At 54.9% G+C, this 20,651-nt stretch overlaps 1 protein-coding gene across 1 annotated transcript; it reads left to right on the top strand.

The window, feature by feature from the left end:
* The first annotated feature begins 159 nt into the window (after nt 1–159).
* Nucleotides 160–17,579, top strand: MAP1LC3A (microtubule associated protein 1 light chain 3 alpha). The gene is made up of 4 exons (XM_051803382.1): nt 160–282; nt 10,127–10,182; nt 15,868–15,974; nt 16,518–17,579. Exons 1-4 carry the CDS (start codon nt 243–245, stop codon nt 16,678–16,680), a joined length of 366 nt encoding a protein of 121 aa, XP_051659342.1. The 5' UTR covers nt 160–242; the 3' UTR covers nt 16,681–17,579.
* The last annotated feature ends 3,072 nt before the right edge of the window (nt 17,580–20,651 follow it).

Raw genomic sequence — 20,651 nt, 5'->3', positions numbered from 1 at the left:
CAGGTCAGTGTCGCCCCTTCCAACCCAACCCAGCCCCGCGATCCCACGATTCCCACGGCATTCCCACGGCATTCCCACGGCATTCCCAGCCCGGGTCCCTGCAGGGGCAGCCCCGCGGGGCGGGCGGTGGGCGGGGCGATGGGCGGGGCCGCTGGCGGGCGAGGCCCCGCCCCCCGGGCGTGCGGCGGTGACGTCAGGCGGCGCAGCGCAGGCAGCGGAGCGGCCGTGCCGGTGCCGCCGCGATGCCCTCGGACCGGCCCTTCAAACAGCGCCGCGCCTTCGGTGAGGGGCCCGCGCCCGCAGGGGAGGCGGGGAGGGATGGCGGATGGATGGACGGACGGACGGACGGCCGGGGGATCAGCGGGTCTGCCCCGCGCCCCCCCCGCGCTGCCCCCCGGCCGCGGGCGGTGCCCGGAGGGGCGGCGGGGCCGCAGCAGCCGCCGCGCGCTGATGTCACTTCATCCCCGGGGCAGAGCCCGGCCGTGTCGGGGGTCCCCGCGCCACCCCCGTGTCCCCTCCTGTCCCGGGAGGGCACCGCGAGCGGCCGCGGAGCCCGCAGGGCGGGATCCCCCCGGTGGGTCGGGAGGGCCGTGTCGGGGTGTCGCTCCCGGTGGGTCGGGAGGGGGATGTCGGGGGGTCGCCCCCGGTGGCGGTCGGGAGGGCCGTGTCGGGGTGTCGCTCCCGGCTGTCAGAGCAACAGCGACCCCCCCCCCCAAAATCGCCGTCCCCGCGCCCCGTCCCGCCCCGCGGTGGGCTGGTTGGTGGTTCCGAGCGCCCTCTCCGCTGGCCCTCGGGACCCAGAGGGGTCAGTGATCGCCCCGTGCCCAGCCCTTTGTCGGAGGGGCGCGGTGGGCAGGCTCAGAAGGTGGGGAGGTGACCGTAGAAAGTCCCAGATTTCATCGCCAGACCCCACAGTGGGGTCAGACGGAACATCGGCCGCTGTTGCTGTTGCCCTTTGCCAGCTGGCGCGGGGAGGGCTCCGTGTTCCTGGCAGGTCACAGCCCTGGGGGGCATCAGTTGAGCTTTGCTGTCTGTGTAACGCCGAAATCGGTGTTTTCGTGCCGAACAAAGCCTCGTGTTGTGCCAGTTACTGCCCAAACGCAGGTGAGGGCGTGTTCCCTACGTGAGTTTTAAAATTGGAGCTTTCTTCCTGCTGAAAACTGCTGATCCAGACCCTCGCTGCTCTCTTGGAAACTGTAAATATTTGGTATTTTCTTGGCACAGCCCTTCCGGCCTTGAATGCTTACCCAGCCCTCCCCTGCCAAGGGAACACGCACAAACAAGAACCAGACGAAGCCTGGGTGCCCCGGGTGCTCACTGGGACCCTGCTGTGTTCTCCTAAACCACATATTAAAAGCAGTGAAATCCTAAATCAGCCCCTTCGTAACTACCTACTGCTAAACTGGTGAGAATCAGCTTATTATGGTCAGGAGGAGTCTGGTTTGCCTTTGTGGATCACTCAGACTCTGTGAGCCAGAAAGAAAACAAAATCCAAGGCTCAGAGTAGTTGAAAGAAAGCAGGATTAAAATAGCCCCGGAGGGACGGAGGGGGGTGAGGGAGTTTGGTGCCTGCAACTGCAAGTGCTCCTTGTTTCTCTGTACTTTCCTCTGCCCTTTTGCTCTCTCAGCTGACTGGGCTGCAGAGCTGAGCCAGGAGGAGGAGGAGGAGGAGGCCTGGCAGCCCCCGCAGTTGCTTTGGGTCAGGGCTGTAATTGCTCTGTTGGAGAAAGTAAATACGGCTTGTTTTTGTCTTTGAATCATTACACAACAGGAGCAGGAAGCGATTGTTTACAATGCAGTTGGAGGGGCTGGTGGAAAACATCACCAGCGACTCTGTGCCCTCAGAATGGCTTAATTTTTAAGGCTTCGAAACTTTACAGAAGTGGAACAGTTCCAAAAAGCCAGAAACGGCAGAGTCAGGGATATGGCTGTTTACAGAAGGCACCCAGGCTCCGGTTTCATGGCAAGTGGTTTCCTTAGCTCTTGGTCTGCCACCCCTCACTGAAGATTCTGCTTTCTTCAATGCTGGTTTTCCCCATTCTTGTATTTTTGCGATTTGTTTTTCTGTTAATTTCTCCTGCTTGTTCATCTGCTTTGCCCTTGGGTCTCTCCTGAGAGAAATTTCCTGTTTTCTATTCATTCCTTATGGACTTGAAAAGGGGACTGGCTGGGAAGTGGCCGGGGTTTGATCCAAGGAGTGTGGAGGGCACGGAGCACTGACCCCTCCTGTGAGCTGAGGTGCTGCCAGTGGTGGGATTGGAGCTCTGAGAGCTGGTCCTTGTAAGGTCTGCAGCAGAGTGTCCTTGGGGGTAAAATCTGACAGTACCCTCTGCATCCGTGTGCTGCAGACGCTGAGGCATATTCAGATCCACTGGAGGAGTCCAAAACAATTCCCAGAACAAAGCCATGGCCTGTGTCAGAGGAACAGGGTGTCCTGGCAGCAGCAGGAGCGGGCGGCTGCCTGACACCGCTGCACTTCCTGAAAAGAGTCCTCGGGAGCGTTGTCCCACTGCTCCTGAAGTGGGGGTTTGGATCAGGCTGCCAGCTGTGTGCTCAGTGCACACACAACCAGCGTGGTCACGGCCATGGGCCTGGGTGCTGGACTGTCAGCAGAACCAGGAGCAGCTCGGCCCCGTGCCCCAGTGTCCCGCTGGCACAGAGGCAGGAGCACACATGGGGGGGCAGCTGGAGCCCCTGGCCTGGTGACAAACACCGGGGTTTGACCTCAGCCTCTCTGCACTGCATATTCCCCATCCCAGGTCCCATCCTCTGGGAGATGTGCCTTTAGTTCTGGGAAACCACTCCTCCAGAGGAAAGGCAGCGGTGGGTGTGGAGCTGAATTCCCCGTGGCTCCGGGGAACAGTGAAATGTTGAAGTCCCTGGGGATTCATCCCGTGTGAGCCAGCCGTGCCTGTTCCCATGGAGGGACCAGCAGTGGATGAATTGTCTGCTTCTCACACCATCCACAACAGTTCATCTTGGTGTTGGCTTGGAAAAGCATGTGGAACTTGGTGTGAGGTTGCTCAGTGAGCCCTCCTTGGTCCTGAGCTGGCCCTCAGAGTGTCCATGCACTGGCAGTTGTGCTTTGAGAGCCGGGATTCCTTGAGAGGAGGCTGCTGGTGGGAGCTGCTGCTCAGCTGCCTGTGTCTTGGATTAATTACCGAGGACGTTCTGTGACATGACTGGATGTGGGGTTAATTATCAGCGCTGAAGAAAATACTGCTGCAAGAGGAACTGAACAAGCTTCCAGAACAAATGCCAGCCAGACATGTAGGCCACAAATTTTGATTTTTTTATTTATTATTATTATTCTTTTACGTAACACAAGGTCCTGACTGGCAGCCAGGAACAATAAAACCTGTGTGTGTTTTGTTCGTTACTTAATACTTTCTTCACTACAAAAACTTCAGCTCTCCCCCTGAGCCAGCAGGGTGGAGACTGGTGAATCCAGGAGCTGTCAGGCTGGGAGGCTCTGCCATCGAGGAGGCATGAGCCATGGATAAGTCATGTCCCTTGGCTTTGGTGTTCCTTCTGTGGTCAGCCCCAGTGGGCATCACGGTCAGGAGAGTCACTTGGGAGGTCTCTCGGTGTGTCCACCCTGCTCGTGTGGCGTTCTGAGGTCGGCCTGCAGCTCTAAACACCTCCAGCTCTGTGCTCATGCAGTTGTTTGCTGCCTTTTGTGCTCAGAAGGTGGTTTGGAAATAGGCTATAGAGGAAATGAAGGGATAAATTCCAGACTCCCGTGTCCGGCGCAGCTGCCCAGAGAGGCCCTGGAGCCCTGCGTGTCCAGGCTTGTTTGTGCACAAATAGCAGCGACCCGGGCAGGGCAAAGGCCCTCGGTGCTTGCACGTGCCTGGTGGGCTGCACCAAAATACAGCCCTGGCAGGAGTGCCTGGCCTTTGTCTGAGCAATTTGAAGCGTCCTGAGTAGTTCTGAGAAATCTGAGTGCATTCCTGCTGTCTTGGAGGCTTATGGTTGTGAAGGTTGTGCAGGTGGAGGGAACCCTTGCAGAGCAGCCTCCTGAGGGCTTGTGCAGAAGGAACTTGCTGCTCTTTTTCCAAGAACAGTGAAACTGTGATTCAATGTTGAGCAAAAAGCCAGTTGCTTACCTGGAACTCTGATGTAAATACTCTGTTTGACATCCTGAGGTGGCACAGAAGGTGTTTGCCCCCCATGCTCAGGGGATGCAGTGAGTTTTAAGCTTTTTGGATGATGGAGGTCCACTGCTCATCCTGCACATGGAATCCCAGAATGGTTTGGGCTGGAAGGGACCTTAAAGCCCATCTCGTTCCACCCCCTGCCATGGGCAGGGACACTTTCCATAGCCCAGGTTGCTCCAAGCCCTGTCCAGCATGGCCTAGGGCACTCCCAGGAATGGGGCAGCCACAGCTTCTCTGGGCAACCTGTGCCAGGGCCTCCCCACCTTCACAGGGGAGAATTTCTTCCTAATATCCCATCTAACCCTGCCCTCTGGCAGTTTAATGCCATTCCCTCTTGTCTTGTCAGTGCAGTGGTGCTGTGCAACCAGAGGACAAGTGTCTTGACAGGAATTTGGAGTTCACAGTTGTTGTGTGGCTCTGCTTGGTCATGAGATGAGTCCTTACCATGGATTTGCCAGATGCAAATTCCTGGAGCCAGGCTCGAAATCATATCCATTACATTTTGAAACTGCTAAAAAATATGAAGGTGTTTCTTCTTTGTGTTTTAAAATCCATTTTCAAGCTCTACTGTGGAGCCAGGAATATTGGGAACTTATGCAAATGAAGAAGGCTGCTGAGATCCTTCTGCAGTCACAGGGCCCCAGGAGCCTGGTGTTCAGAAATCCTCCCAGACACGGCATATCTGGCAGCACAGCTGGAGCAATGGGATGGATAGTCATGGAGACAGAGCATCCACTTCCATGCTGGCAATACCTTCTGAGGGCAGTGGAGCATCAGGCTCCACCTGTGCAGTGATGAGACACGTTTTCTGTCCATTCAAAGCCTTTAGATTCAGTGCAGTGTAGGTTTGGTCCCCAGTCATTCATCCTGTCCAGAGCCCCCAGCTTTGCAGACAGGAGAATTAAATAAACTCAACAATCAGAATCACTGTCAGGTCTCTGCAGTGCTGCTGTCCCACATAGCCTAGGACAGACAGCCTTTTTTGGTGGGGAGGACAGATGTCCAGGACATGGTCAGCCTTGCACATTCTGCCCTCCCTTCCTGGATGTGGGAATCTCCTCTTGCTGCTCCTGCAGCACCACTGGCCTGAGGAGGAGCACTGGGCCAGGTCAGGTCAAGTGCTGGGTGAGCCATGACACAGGCACGAGGGTGTTTCCTGGTGGTTAGAGGTGTCTGGCCTTAGGGTGATGTGATACTACAGAAACAGTGAGTGATGTACATCTGGAATGACCTGCGTGACTGGCCTGTGTCTTCAGTGCTTGCCAGCTCATCCCACACATATCCTGATTTCAAACCATCCAATTCCACCTCTCCTTGCAGAAAATCTCTCGGGGAAAGATCTGTGTTCTATAGCAGCCCTCTGCCCTGGGACTGACCACAGCAGCTTTTTGAAGAAACATGTTCATTTTTGGCAGATCCAGCCCCAGGCAGAGTGTTTGTGTGGATGGCAGAGAGAAGGCCACAGCCTGCTGCAGGTGCCAGGGATATCTGCACACTCCCTCCATGCCACTGGCAGCACACCTGGAGCCCTGGGACACAGGGAGAGGCTCATGGCTGCATTGCTGGTCTCTGCTTTGCTCTCCACACACAGCCCTTGCTCAGCTCAGGAGCTGTTGACCTGGCAGCACGTTGATGACATTTCCAGGTGGTGTCTTTTCTTAATGGTGTTTTCCTAACAGCATTCCTGCTGCTCCTGCAGTCCCTCTGCTGCCCTGGGGCAGCACCAGTGCCTGACCAGTGTTGGTCTGGTGTCCCCTGAAGAACTGTGCCCCTTACGCAAGGGCGCTGCTGGAGAGCTCGCTGCGTGTTTTCCTTCTGTCCCACCATCTGGATCTTCTGCCTGCTGAGGCTCTTTTGCATCCAGGACTGTCCTTTCATCCTGTGTCTGCACAGTGCCCAGCACAGCAGGGACCTGGCTCCCGTGGCCAGGGTTCCTGGGCACTGCTGATAAAAAAGGTTAATGTTTGCAAAGTGAGGCTTGAAATTTTCCACTGTTCTCCTCAGCTGCTGTGATGATCTCATCCTGCATTGCCATGGGATACGCACGCGGCGTGCCTGCATCTTTGGGAGAACAGCTTGGGAAGGACCTCAGTCAAGAAAACAGCCAAGATTCTGGTGTTTTGGGCAATTTGCAGGCTTTGCTGTTGGTACTTAACAGTTGAAACAGCAGTTGGAGGAGAAATAGGCAATTTCCTGGTGTATGCAATGCTACAAAAATACTCCTGTCTTTCCATAGGCTCTAGCAGAGAATTTTCCCTGGGAATAACCAATGAAAGTGTGTGGGTTTATCTTGCTGCCGTCCTGAGCTCTGACATCCCAGCACTGGGGAGAAGTCTGGCTTCCCTCGTGGCAGGTGTGCAGTGCCCACCCCTGGAGCAGGGATGGGGCTCTTCCCTCTGCGTGCAGGTCATGGCTCTGTGCTCAGCTCCTTGGAACAGCAGCTGCCTGGAGCCCCTGCAGTGGAGCCCCTGAGCTGCTGCACTCAGGTGTGATGCTCTCCTTCCCCTCAGGGAGGAGGGACCACAGGAGAAGAATGTGGATAGGGACAGGGTTGTGTGAACAGTTCTGATTAGTTTTGCACATCAGCTGAGGATTAACTGCGCCAGGTGCTGCAGGAAAGGGGAAAGTCTCAACCTTGTGTTGAGAAAGTCGCAGCTTTGGTTTGGGGGAGCTGCAGGAGGAGAGCAAGGCTTGTAAAATCAGGCCTGTTGTGTGTGAAATGTGACTGTGCAAACACTGAGTGCCAGGGTGGGGGATCATACCTGTCCACACGAGAAGGAGCTCAGGGGCTGGGCTGGCACCTCCAGACGTGTCTCCCTCAAGTGCCCTTTAAGTGTTTTCCCTTTATTGCTCTGACTTAGATTTACTGTAAATACACTAAAATAAGGGTGGTATTTATAGCTGTTCCTGCTGTGTGATGTTGATGCTTTGATGAGTCACAGGATCAACCTCTCGCTCCCAGCCCCGGCTGAGGAGGGTGTGGGGGACCATCACCTATTTCTTGCTGGAGATCTCTTCTGCCTGAATTCTTGTGCACACAGAAATTACCCTCGTGCAGGGTTTGATGCAGCTTCTGCTGACTCCCAAGCCTGTTTCCTTGACTATCCAAGGCAAGGATGGGACTGAATGTGCTCCTTAGCAGAGCTCCAGGTGTCCCAGAAACTTCAGCCGGTGTGTTGAGGCACCTGAACACCTTGGGTGGGGCTGCTCCCGACTGCCTTCCTGAATGAAGTTTCTGAAATGGGCATTTCCAGGGCAGAGGAAGTGCAGGGCTTGAGGTGCTTGTAGTTGCAGTCACATGGACCTGCTGGAGGGATCCAGCAGCCCCTGGAGTAAAGCTGCACCTGCTGTCATTGCACTGTTGGTAACCTGCAGATCAGTCCCCTGGGCTCAGGAAGGCTCCAAATGCCCTGGACCCTGCTGGCCAAAGGGATCAGGTCCTGGGCACATGGCAGGTTTTAAAGGGTGGGAGAGGGAGCTGCCACTGCGGTCCAGCAGACTTGAGGGTAGCTGAGAGCTCTGTCACTGGTGGCTCATGCCCTTGATTCCTGCTGAGTGTGGAGTCAGCAAGATCTGGAAGGAGCATCCTGCAGCAGCAGCCTCTGCCCAAGGCACCTGGTCTGCTCTCCTCGGGGGACAAAGGGCTGGGGTGGGATCCTGAGGCACTGATGGGCAGCTGGATTGAGGATGGACTGTTTTACTCTCTGTGTGGCATCTTTATCAGTGTGATGAGCAGGGGGCATCTCTGTGGAAGTGAAGGTGGTGATGGCCTGTGCCATCTCCTTGTGCTGGAGTTGGTGGTGCTTCCAGGGAGCAGGAAGGGGTGTCTGGTGTGTGGCTGCCCTTTGGCAGGTGCATCCTGGGCTAGCTGGATGCTCTGAGATTCTCTACATTTACTAGCCATGATAACAAACTCCTTCTCAGACCATTCTCACCATTGCCTGCATCACTGGGGCTTCTTGTGCAAACAGTTCTGTGACCCTGCAGGACAGTGCACGAGATCTAGGGAGTTCATGCACATGGCCATCTGACAGGATGCAGAGAGAAGCAGGATAAGGTGGATACTAAAGCTGGGAAAACTGGCCAACCAGGGGGACACAGCTGTGCAGGCTCTGTTAACACCCAGAAGTCTGAGTTGGCTGCAGTCAAAGTGCCTGAAGTTCCTATGCTGGTAGGTTTTGTCTAGTCATGCTCTGGATCTCCAGCCTTTGGGATGCTCCATCCTGCTGCAGCCTGTCCACAGTGGACACGTGGGAGGGGGGCACTGCAGAGAGGGGCAGGTGCTTCTGCTCCATCTGGGTGCTGGGTTGGGTGCTGGGTGCTGCTGTCACTGTGTCCTTCAGCATTCCCAAAGAGGTGTCCCTGTACCAGCATCACGTGTGGTGCTGATGTCTGTGACTCCCTGCTGACTGGGACCTCGGGGGAAAACTGTCTGTGTCACAAGGATAACTCTGGATCCCTGGTGCACTGGATTGGGTGAAAAGGAACCATGAGGAGCTGCATCTTCAGTCATAAACTCCAGAACAAATATGCCTGAATATTTCATGAAATCCAAATAATCTTGCTCTCTGTGTTGCTTGACTTGGAGTCCTGCAGAATAAAAGGTCTAGCCATTCCTAGCAGAGGGATATTTTCCCCACAGAGGAGGCAGAAATGGTGCTCAAAGCATTTGTGGTTTGGTGATTTTGTGGCCTCGTGGCCTCTAAAGAAACTCCAGTCTCTTCCTAAAGTTGTTTCTAGCCAAATTCAATGTATAAACAATAAGGATTTATTGAGTGCTCAGAGGAGAAATGCTCGGCGTTTCTGGGGAGAAAACACTCAAACACAGGTGCTTATCCTGCCCTCCATGATCCTGGTGGGTCATGAGGAATGGGGGCTGTGTAAGCTGGGAAGAGGAGCTGGGCTGCAGCTGGTGTGTGTGGCAGGATGATCCGATGGTGGATCCTCTGATACCCAGATCTCACTTTTCCAGTCAGTGCTGAGTCACTGACCCTCACCCCCGGCTCACCCACCGTGATCCACAAACTGCTTCCCCTGGGCTCTTCAGGTGGGCTGCTGGAGGCTGTGAAGCACTTCCCAGAGGAGGTAATGCCAGGAGGAGTGTAGGTGTGTGGTGTCCCAGGAGGAGCACACACAGAGCTATACCTGGCTCTGGCACTGCTTCTTTGTGCTGCTTTGGCTTGTGGAAAGCAGAGAACCCTCTGCTAAAGCAGTGAGGGGCATGAGAATTCTCCTGTAAGCTGGAAGAGTGTGCAAGCTTTGTGTGCTGCCTGTTTTGCGTGTCAGTAAACATGAACTCTGGGAGCAAATGGGTTAGAAAGTGTGAGAACAACTGCAGGAAGTCTTTTAGTACGTTGGTCATCTCCTTGCTTAAGGTTTTCTTCCTGTATCCAGGTCTAGAAATACCTTTTGTCAGGCCAACAGCTGTTGTAGCTGCTCTGTAGATCTGTGCTAGTGAAGGAGTTCTTGGCAAGGTGTATCTCTTGTGAAACCAGGCTCTGTGCCAGACAGTGCTTGGAAGTGCACAACAGGCAGAAGGAAATGGCTAAAACCCAGCCCCAGTTGGAGAATCATCTCCTTGGGGAGAGCATCCAGGAGACACAAAGAGCCTGGACTTGCCGAGCTCAGACCCCAAAGCTGTGCTGCTGGTGGATTTAGGTTAGTTTTGTTATCCTCATGGTCTCCTTTCATTTTGCTGGTTTCCAGGTGTGCTGCCCAGGTTTACCAGGCAGGGCGGTGCGTCCCATCCTGGAGGGGTTGGTTGGGGCAGTAGGAAGCAGTAAAGGGTTGGTCACTGGAGCTGACATCAGGCTGACCATGCCCAGAAAAGGCCTGGTGAGCAGACCTTGCATTCCTTGGGCAGTGTCCCCGTGTGTCAGTGTGTGGTTTGCAGGGTGGGTGCCTCAGCTCTGCCTGAGCTCCCACACCCAGGTGTCTCTAACCCCGTTTCTTTGCTCTCCCTCCAGCGGATCGTTGTAAGGAAGTTCAGCAGATCCGAGAGCAGCATCCAAACAAAATCCCGGTAAGTGACTCTTCTCACTGGGCTGTGGTAGACTTTGTTCTCAGGACTCCTCTGTGCTGCTGGGTGGCCTCCATGGGGCTCACAAAACTTTGCTCCCTGGAATCAACAGAGGATGGTCTCCATGAGCCTCCAGTGCCTTGGGTGTGCCAGCTGCTCCACAGCAGACACGTTCTGCACAGTGCAAAGTGCAGGCTGCCCCTAAAGCCTCATGTCTGCCCTAGAGGCAGGGGACTGATTTGCTCTCAAAACTATTTCCAAGCTAGTGCAGCAGGAGAAAACTCTGAAATGTCCTTTTTTTGGGTTGTAGTAGCTTCTTGACTTCTGGATGACCTGGTAAAGATTTCTCTCTGCCCAGAGAAAGGTGTGTGAGATGATCTTTGCTTGTTGAAAACACAGAGGCTCTGTCAGGACCATTCATACCCCTTCTGTGCTTTCCCAGCACCTGTTGTTGATGTGCCCAGGTGAGACCCCGTGACCTTCCTGCCCATGTCACACCTGATGCACCGTGTTGCTCTCTGGCTGTGAGTGTGCTTTTGAGATTCTACCTGAGTATTTGCTTCTCTTCCTGAGAAGGTGGAGAACCTAGAGGAATGCCCCATTCTTTGGAAGTTTTCAAGGCCAGGCTGGATGGGGCTTGGAGCAACCTGGCCTAGGGTGTCCCTGCCCCTAGAGGGGGGGTTGGAACTAGACAGCCTTTAAGGTCCCTTCCAACACAAAGAATTCCATGATTCCATGAAATTGGGGCTTGCTGAAGTTACTATTTGCGATACCATAGCATGTATGACCAAAAAATCAGGATGCATTCCTAGTTCAGCTCCCTCCCAAGTGTTAGATGAACATAAACCTTATCTTAAAATTGCAGACTGTCTCTCAGTATTTGGCCTTCAAGGCTGAATGTCTCAAACTGCTCCTGACCCATCCTAGTCCACTCCTGCCTCACTCTTACTTTGATTTTAGCACAGTGTCTTTCAGCCAAAAGAATTCTTTCTCTTCCTTCTCCCTCACCATCACTGTGGTGTCCACGTGTTGCCAGCTCAGCAGGGCAGGGCCTGCCCCTGGCAGCACACTGGGTACCAATACACCAGCTCATCAACACATTGATTGATCTCTGCTTTTAACACACTTTCAATGCCATTAGACTGGCTCTGTGTATCTCCAGGGCTATGCCAGAGCTAAATGCAGTGCCTTCAGGCTCTGGCAGGAAGGCCAGGCTAGAAATAAGTTGTTCAAAAAATGCAGTCACTTGCATATATCAAGTGACTGTACACAAATGTGTGTTGCCTGAGGAATGGACCAAAGGAGCCAGAGCTCTGCATCCACAGGCACAGCTTGGTGGCTTTATTGGGACGTGGTAGGAGAGCTCCCATGGCTGGAGTGCTCTTTGTGCTGGGGTCAGCACCACGTGCCCCAGGAGGAGGTTTCTGTGTCCTCAGGACCCGGCACTGGTGTGTTTGTGAGGGGAGCTCTGTGTGCAGAGGTTTGGCCGTGGCAGAGACCTGAGCTCTCCACTCTGCCCCTCGTTCAGTGCCCTGAGTGCCAGCACTGGGGGCTGAGGCTCATCCCTCAGCTGCTCTGCTCTCCTGGGCTGAGGGACACGGCAGGAGAGCACAGGACACGTTTAGCTGGAGCACTAAAAAGAATCAGGGGTGAGAAGGCTGTTGAAGGCCTTGGGGGGTCCAGCCGTGTTCTTGTCACTGGTGTCTCTAAAGGCCTGGCCACAGTTAGACCCCAACAGCAGTTTGGTGCTGTCTCTCCTGTTTCCTGAGGCAGAATTCCTGCAGGTGACTGTGCACAGGTGTCAGTGCTGGGCAGTGATCAGAGCCTTGTGCAGGAGGGAGCCTGGTGTGGGCACTGCTGTGGGTCTGAGCAGCACAGGGCGGGCAAACTGGCTGTGGGAAGGTTGTGGTCATCTCTGAAAGGCAGGAGCTGTGTTTGCCAAGTCACTGGCTTCCCTGGAGAGGCCCTTGGAATTAGCAGGAGGGTTTGAGCCCACAGCCTGGGGGAGTTGGGGAGATTGATGATGGGCCAGGTCACACACACCCTTAGTGCTGGCAGAAATCACAGCAAGGCACCTGCTGCCCTCCTGCATCTCCAGTTTCCACTCAGGGCCCTTGGGTGAGTCCCTTTTGCTTTGACAGGGGGCCAGGAGGATTTGCAGAGTGCATGGCCTGGCTGTGTGCCCAGGGAAGGGCATGTCTCTCCTGTTTCCATGAGTGTACTTCCAGAGGAGACTGAGGAAGGGGCTGTGCCACATGTACATGGGTGTGGGGAGAGGGCTGTGGTGTGTCTGTCTGAGCCCACCAGAGACAACCTGGACCCTGCCTGAGGCGTGGAGTTGTCTGCTTGTGTTTGAAGAGAAATCACATGCCAGGACACCCCACTGGCACAGGTGATTTGGAGACAGGCAGGAGCCAGGGGCTCCCCAGTGGTTCCCTGTCCACCTCGTGTCAGGGGCTCCTTTGTTGTCCCTACATTTCCCAGAGCTGGCTGTGCTTCCATGGTGCAAAGTCCTGACCACAGGCACGTGCAGCTCTTGCTGAGAAGGTGAGGTGGTTGTGTTGGCACTGAGGTGCTGCTCGAGCCCAGCTCTGCTGGGAAGGAATCTCTGGCTGCCCCTCACAGGGTGGTTCCTGCTCAGGCAGTCAGAGCAGGCAGAGAACTTCCAACCTTCTCGATGGGACCCCCATCCACAGCCTCAGCAGATGTTTTAGAAACCATCTGCTGCCCTGTTAGAGGGCATGGGGCCTGTGCCCACCCATTGCCCCTGCCTGCTGTCAGCCCCAGGGTTCTTTCTGGAGCCCACTGAACCCTCAGAGAGTCTGAAATCCCTGGGGAACAGCTTATGCTGGGCAGTAACTGGAGCAAACCATTTCCCAAAGCCCTGCAATGGTTAATTCAGCCAGGCTGGTTGGTGATGGGCTGTACAGCTGCAGAGGGGACAGGGCCACCCCTCGTGCTGGTAGGGAGGGCTGGGGGGGCGTTTGGGCTCTGGTTCATCTGAGCACCCACAGAAGAGCACAGAAAGGCAGTGGCAGGTGGAGGGATCCCAGATATTGCCCTGTCCTGGAACAGTGGTGGTTGGAAACCTGAATTATGGACTCAGAGCAAGGGACAACTTTCTCTGGGTTCCTGGAGGGCTGTTCTGGGGAGCTGCAGACTCAGCATCCAGGGCTGATGCAACTCCTGATGGGTCAACACCAGAGCACTTTTTGGACTGAGGGGGGTTACTGTGTCTGTTCCCACTAGAGGACCTGCACCCTGCTCCCACAGCTGGAGTGGCACAGGGTGAGACTTGTGCTGCCTGTGCTCGGGTGAGTGCTCTGTGTGTCTGTGTCAGCCTCTGCCTGGCCACAGATATCAGGGAGTGTGTTCATACACACATTTGTGCCTGTGCCTGCTGGGAACACATTCTCAGCCTCGCTGCTGGTTGGACTTTGCCTCTGTCAGGCTGCCACATCTGGCCCCATTCCCTAGCAAAATCCCTTTCCACCTCTCCAGACCAGCCCCAGAACAAGGGCTGTGTCTGTAAATGCTGCCCAAACCCCTCCTGTGGTGGGACCAGGACCCAGGCTCTGCCCTAAGCCTTTCCACTTCCCACCTGTGCCCACCTGTGTGATTTCTGCAGAGAGATCTGTGATGGGTTCCCTGTGCAAGAGCAGGTGTCCCATGCTGAGGAAGCCCCTCTCCTGGAAGAGGATCTGGGATGGAAGATGGCTGTGCACACACACCCTGTGGCCAGAGGGATGTAACATTAGCATCTGATCATGTTTTTCCCTCCAGAGCAAGACAAGAACGTTTTGTCCATTGGCCACCTGTTCCCATAGCTGGGTTACCCAAATAGCAGCTCATGTTCTGGGAACAGAAACTCTTGGAGCTGTTCTCCATGAGAGGCTCTGTGTGTGCTCAGGGCACAAGGCAGCTGCTGCTCTAACAGCCAGGACATCCTTCCCAGCCCATTTTTGGATTAGACAAGAGGCTTTTTTTTTGGGATGGAACTGGCTGGTAATGAGAGACATCTGCTCCTGCTCATATGAGAAATGAGGCATCACCCAGGTGTACAGGGCCCCCTCTGCAGGTAGAGGTGGATGCACAGACAGCTGCTCTAGAGCTGTTCTTTTGTGCAAACTGAAGGTCCCAGAGCTGCCTCTGTGTTTCTCAGTGGCCACAGCAGCATCCCTGTCCGTGGCTGGTGTGAGTGTCCAGCCCCTCGAGACCACTCCTCTCCCCACAGCCAGAGCACTGCCTTGTCCATGTAAGGCTCAAGTTCTTTAGTCACTGCCCGTCCTGCCAAGGGCTGAAGGAGGTGTCCCTGCTGTTCCCCAGGGACCTTCACCTGCTGCTTGTCTGGCCCTCGGCTCCCTGGGTTCCCCTGGGCTGAGCTTCCTCAGGGGGGGCTCTGCAGAGGGTTTTCGGTGCAGAGCTCTCAGCAAGGCCCTGGCACCCCTCCCTCATCCAGGCACTGCCTGCAGAGGGGCTTGGCCCATCCTGGTGGGCCCTGAGATCAGCCCTGAGGGGCTCCTCAGACATTCCCAGCTCACTGGTGACCCCGCAGGGTCCCTGCTGGAGTGTCAGCTCTGGCTTTGGGATAGGCTGGCAGGAGTTCCATTGCTGCTGCTGCCAGAGGGTGGGGTGGCAACAAAGGCTCAGGGGAAAGGGAAGTCGGTGTTCCCAGAGGCTCCCTGGTCCTTCTGGCTCCGCAGAGCCATCTCCTGGGGATCCTCCTCTCTGCGTGCTGCTCCATCCCTCTGCTGCCCGCAGCCATTGGCAGTTTGAAGTACAAATTTCACTTGTAAATTTGGAAAGGACCTTGGAAAATAAATTATGGGAATTCCTTGCCTTATAGAGAAAAATAATGTTCAGTCTCAAGTGGGAGAGGGTGATGGGCTGATGAGTATCCAAGTGTCTCTCTGTGCAGAAAATAGCTGTGTACTTGAGAGATGTGAGAATCAGAGCATTTCTGCAGCAGGAATGGATTAAGCTGTGTAAGTTCTTTACTCATTTTAATTTTACCTACTAAATTAATTTACCTGTTTTAACTGCCTTCCACCTTATTCTCAGACTACAAATGGTACCTTTCCAGGCTGGTTTGGAACAGCAGTTGTAGCTGTTAAGCAGCAAAAGGCTTAACAGAAGAAAATCATTATTTATAATAGCAGGAAAATGGAAGAGCAATCATTGTTCAGCCATTTCAGAATGTAGGGTGGTAAGAGCTTTCCCGGGCAGGAACTCTCACAGGGGAGGACAGGCTGGGCTGTCCCTGGGGTGATTCTGTGCAGGAGTGCCTGGGAAGCTCCTGCAGTTGGGGTGGCACATGGGAGGAGTGGCCCTGCTTTCTGATCCTTCTTGGAGTCAGTGTGTCTGAGTGTTAACACAAGGAGTGGGACTGATGAAATCCAAACCCCCCCTTGCTGAAGGAATGCCCTGGGTGGCTTCAATGGGATTTCTAAAAACTGCTTGTTTAGGAGTGTCTGCAGCTGCTCCTGAGCAGGCAGAGTGATGCTGAATGGCAGCAGGAAGGAAAGGGGAAGAAAACTGTGCACCGTGAGCTCAGTTCTGCAGCTCGAGCCAGCAAAACCTGTGGGTTTGGTCAGTCTGAAAGTGGTGTTGGATTTGTGTTTGGCCTTGAGGCCAGTGTTTGGGGGGCACTATAAACATGACTAATTCTACCCCTGCCTTTCTCCCCAGGTCATCATTGAACGTTACAAAGGGGAGAAACAGCTGCCAGTGCTGGACAAGACCAAGTTCCTTGTCCCAGACCATGTCAACATGAGTGAATTGGTCAAAATAATCCGGTGAGTGGGGTGGCCTCAGCTGGTGTGTTGTGAACCTCTCCTCACCCACAGGTCACCCAGCACGGGGTGCTGGGGTGAGGGTGGGGCAGAGGCAGCTGCTGAGGGCAGGGATGGGGATTTGGCAGCCACAGCATCCTTGTGTGTGGTACAGACTGTTGGGGGACTGAGGGGGGCAGGTTCTTAGCACCTGCTGGAGGTCTGTGACCACTCCCTCATAGGGACAATCAAGAGCTGATGAGGGGGGCTTCAGTCCCCTCATTTTATCCTTCAGCTCAGAGGGAGGAGTCCCCTCTGTTTTGCCCTTGCCAGCAGCACTTGCAGAAGGGGGCTTTGTGAGTTCCTGAGTCAGGAGGCCTTGGAGCCCCGAGCTGCTTAGCTGGACTCAAAGATACCACGTCCTGGGTGGTGAGAGGAGGTCCTGAGGAGGTCCTGGCTGTGCAGGCCTGGCCCCAGGTGAACAGCGTTGCTGGGGAGGTGGAACTGCCTGTCAGGGCCCCTGCCCCGGGTGGGCTGACCCTGCCCCTCCTGCCCTTGCCCCCACAGGCGCCGCTTGCAGCTGAATCCCACCCAGGCGTTCTTCCTGCTGGTGAACCAGCACAGCATGGTCAGCGTGTCCACCCCCATCTCGGAGATCTATGAGCAGGAGAAGGACGAGGATGGCTTCCTCTACATGGTCTACGCTTCCCAGGAGACCTTTGGCTTCTGAGGGCTGCTGAGGGGTGGCATGTGGAGACAGATGAACTGTGGCGCAGAGGCCCCCGGCCTCGGAGGACAACGCAGCCAGAGGCTCACCAGAGGGGGGCTGTGCTGACCCCCTTCCTCCCTCCCCTCCCCTCCCCATCACCCTGTCACCAAAGAGGCTCGTGGCGTGTGTTGGACTCGCACAACCCTTCCCTTCCCCTCCGTGTAGGTCAGTCCTGCTCCCTCCACACCCGCCTGCGCTGACCCCACGCGGGGCCTCGGCTTCCCGTGTCCCCCCGTGTCCCCCCGTGTCCCCCCGTGTCCCCCTGTGTCCCCCCTGTGTCCCCCCCCGCCTCCCCCGTCCCCCCCTGTCCCCCACACTGCTCTCGCTGTGCTGTGTGTGCGTGTGGCGCGTGGGAGCTGCTGCCAGAGCGGGTGTGGGCACTGCCACCCTCACCCAGCACAGGGAGAGCCTCCCCCGAGACACCCACAGCGGGCAGGAGGGCTGCACAAGCAGCAGACAGATGTCACCATTGCTCCCGAGTTTTAATTGATTTTGATTACACCCATATCAGATTCTTGGTGCTACTGAGTAGATTGTAGGCGTCTCTGTAGGACTGTGGATAATGTATATCCTTTAGGTTAATTTTATTGGTTTGTTTGTTTGGGTTTGGTTGGTTGGTTGTTTTGTTGTTGTTTTTTTTTTAGGGATAGATTGGAATGGGGAGAGGGGGGGAATCTTTCCTGTATTTCTGTAGGTAAATAAATCAGGCTTCATTGCACTTTAAAGCATAGTAGATGTCAGAGTGGAATTTACTTATAATTTATACAGGTTTGCCATCTATAGTGCTACTCCTCCGTTGACAGTTGTACCTGGATTGTCTTGTTTCTTTTTTTTTTTTCTAATAAAATTGATTTCCCTTCTCTCTGTCTCCCCATTGCATGCAATTTTTCAGTCTCGGTGTGGCAAGGAGTTCACTCAAGGAATGTACTGATTTATATTTGCTATGTTCCTGTCCCTGTTTCTCATGTATTAGACCAAAAAAATGTATATGATAAAATCCCCCCAGTTTAATCTATACAAAGGTATATATATATAAATATATATATAAAATAAACATAAATTCAAGTGGTGTCTTGTAGGAATGTTCTGTTCCCATCTCATTTGTCCGTGTTCCTGTTCCTGGTATAAATGTGATGTGTGTTCCTCACATTCCCTGGTGTGTGTTTGTGCCTGCCCAGGCTTGGGAGCTGGTTAGTCCAAGCTGTGGAAAAGCAGCTGGTTGGAATTGAGGGACTGAGGCAAAGGTTGGCTTGGAGACCAGAGCACTGGGCAGTGATACAGGAAACATGGTTGTCCTTGCCCTGCCTGTGCCGAGTCTCTGGTACTTTGACCAAGCTTCTTCATCTGGGGAACAAAAAACTGAGGTTTGCAAAGCCTCTGCTTTTAAGGGAACCTTTGAGCAGTGCAGGTAATCATGGATCATCCTGAGTGCTCCATCAGACCTGTTCTCCAGCCAGAGGTGGGGGCTGGTGGTCATTTGGCAGGTCAGTGTTTCACTGCTCCTTGGCTCTTCTACTTCCTTTGCACTGCCCAGCAGAGAAGGGTTTAGGCACTGATGGCCTGAGCTGCAGCTGACTCTGTTGTTGATGTCCTACACCTGCAGGGAATCTTCTGTCCAGGGAAGGAGCTGGTGTGAGGGACAGATTCAGCAGAGCACAGAGGTGGGTAGCACTGCAGGGAGATGTTGGAAGCACAGCTCCCAGCAGAGTGTAGGGGAGAAGAGCTGCCCCACTGGTCACAGAATGATGGAATCAACCAGGTTGAAAAGGACCTCTGAGATCATCAAGTCCAACCCTTGATCCAACCCCGCCGTGGTTCCCAGACCGTGGCACTGATGCCACATCCAGTCTCACCTTCAACACCTCCAGGGATGGAGAATCCACCCCCTCTCTGGGCAGCCCATTCCAATGCCTGAGCACTCTCTCTGGAAAAAATTGCTTCCTAATATCCAAACTAAACCTCCCCTGGCAGAGACTGTGCCCTCTTGTCCTACTGCTGGTTCCTGGGAGAAGAGCCCAACCCCCACCTGGCTCCCCCCTCCTGTCAGGGAGTTGCAGAGAGTGAGGAGGTCTCCCCTGAGCCTCTTCTTCTCCAGGCTGAGCCCCCCCAGCTCCCTCAGCCTCTCCTCACAGCACTTGTGCTCCAGTCCCTTCCCCAGCCTCGCTGCTCTTCCCTGGCCCTGCTCCAGCCCCTCCATGTCCTTCCTGAGCTGAGGGCCCAGAGCTGGACACAGCACTCCAGGGGTGGCCTCACCAGTGCTGAGTCCAGGGGCAGAATCACTGCCCTGCTCCTGCTGCCACCCTGTTCCTGAGCCAGGCCAGGATCCATTGGCCCTCTTGGCTACCTGGGCACACTGGTCCTGGCAGCTGGAGCAGCTGTGGGGGTTGCCCCTTGCTAAGCACCAGCCTCGTGGTATTTAAACTCCAGTCCCTGCAGAAAGGTCCTCTCCCACTCTCCTCCGGGTGGGATGGGCTATTGCAGGTGAGCCAGCAGCCCAGGTGAGGCCTCTCCCTGTGGGAGGTGCTAAAGGAGTAGCAGATGTGCTTCAACAGCTCCATGTCTTTCTTGTGCTGGGGATTCCAGAGCTGGAGGCAACTCTGCAGGGGGGGTCTCACCTGAGTGGGATAGAGGGGCAGAACCCCCCCTCACCTGCTGCCCACACTGGGGATCAGCCCAGCACACAGAGGGGTTCTGGGTGCCAACACACACATGGCTGGGACATGTCCAGCCTCTCACCCACCAGCACCCCCAAGATCTTCTCAGCTGGGCTGCACTTTTTGCTTCCCATGTGATACTGTCTTCAAGGTTCAACCACTTCCAGGATCTCTCCTCTTACTCTTTTTCAGGCTGTTCTTTCCTGCTCTTTCCTCCACTCTGCCCTTAGTTCCCGGTGAGTTGTAAATAAAGGTGAATAACAATTGGAGTCTGTCCCCAGGGGCACCCAACAGCCCTGCTCATTCCTACCCACTTGTGTCACTGGGGTCTGCATGGGCCTGGCCTCTAATACCTGCAGGTTCTCAAAGGTCTCTGAAGGGAAATGCTGCTGTCTTGCCCACTCCTCCCCGTGTGGAAGATGAAAGTGGGCCCTTGCCTTGTCCCCCCTCTCTGCTGCCCTTTCACCCACAACCTTCAGGAAGTGCTGCAAGAAACTGCTTGGGCACAAGGGCCTGCCTGGGCTTTTCATGGGCTGATGCCTCTGGGCATTGCTTTGGGCATTGCTTGACCAGTGGATGATGTTACCTGTGCCAGACTGGCTGAAAGGAGGGAGCAGACCTGGCCAAGCCAGCCAGGCTGACCCAGAGCTGAGCCATGCAGGTTGTGTGGCACAGCTGATGACTGAGGCCAAATGGTGGAACCATCAGGGTAGGAGGAAGCTGAGGTTTCTGTGGGGGCAGTGGAACACAAATGAGCCTGGGACAAGGGTAGGTAGGGCAGAGTGCCAACAAGCAAAGATACAAATGCATTGGGTCATTTCCCTCCTGATAGAGGAGGGGGGGAAGGCCTGGAGATGAGCATGACAGCTTCAGAGGGCACTTTTGGTCCCCTTTGGTGCCATCTGCCTCAGCACAGAGCTGTATGTGTGTCCTGATCCTCGTCTGTTCATCTTCAGGCCACACAGTGATGCTGTGGAACAGCCTTGGGTGAATCTGCACTGGGGCTGTGGTGATGCTGTGAGGTAACTCTGACAGACTCCAGTGTTACCTTTATTTACAACTCACCGGGAACTAAAGGCAGAGGGGAGGAAAGAACAGCAAAAAATGACCTGAAAAAGAGTAAGAGGAGAGATCCTGGAAGTGGTTGAACCTTGAAGACAATATCACATGGGAAGCAAAAAATGCAGCCCTGTGAAGGACATGGAGGTGCTGGTGGGTGAGAGGCTGGACATGGCCCCCCATGTGTGCTGGCACCCAGAACCCCCCTGTGTGCTGGGC

This window comes from Manacus candei, unplaced genomic scaffold (assembly GCF_025592945.1).
Source record: "Manacus candei isolate 608988 ecotype Guabito, Panama unplaced genomic scaffold, ASM2559294v1 h1tg000057l, whole genome shotgun sequence".
Classification (NCBI taxonomy): Eukaryota; Metazoa; Chordata; class Aves; order Passeriformes; family Pipridae; genus Manacus; species Manacus candei.
This window is presented reverse-complemented; position numbering and strand designations above follow the sequence as displayed.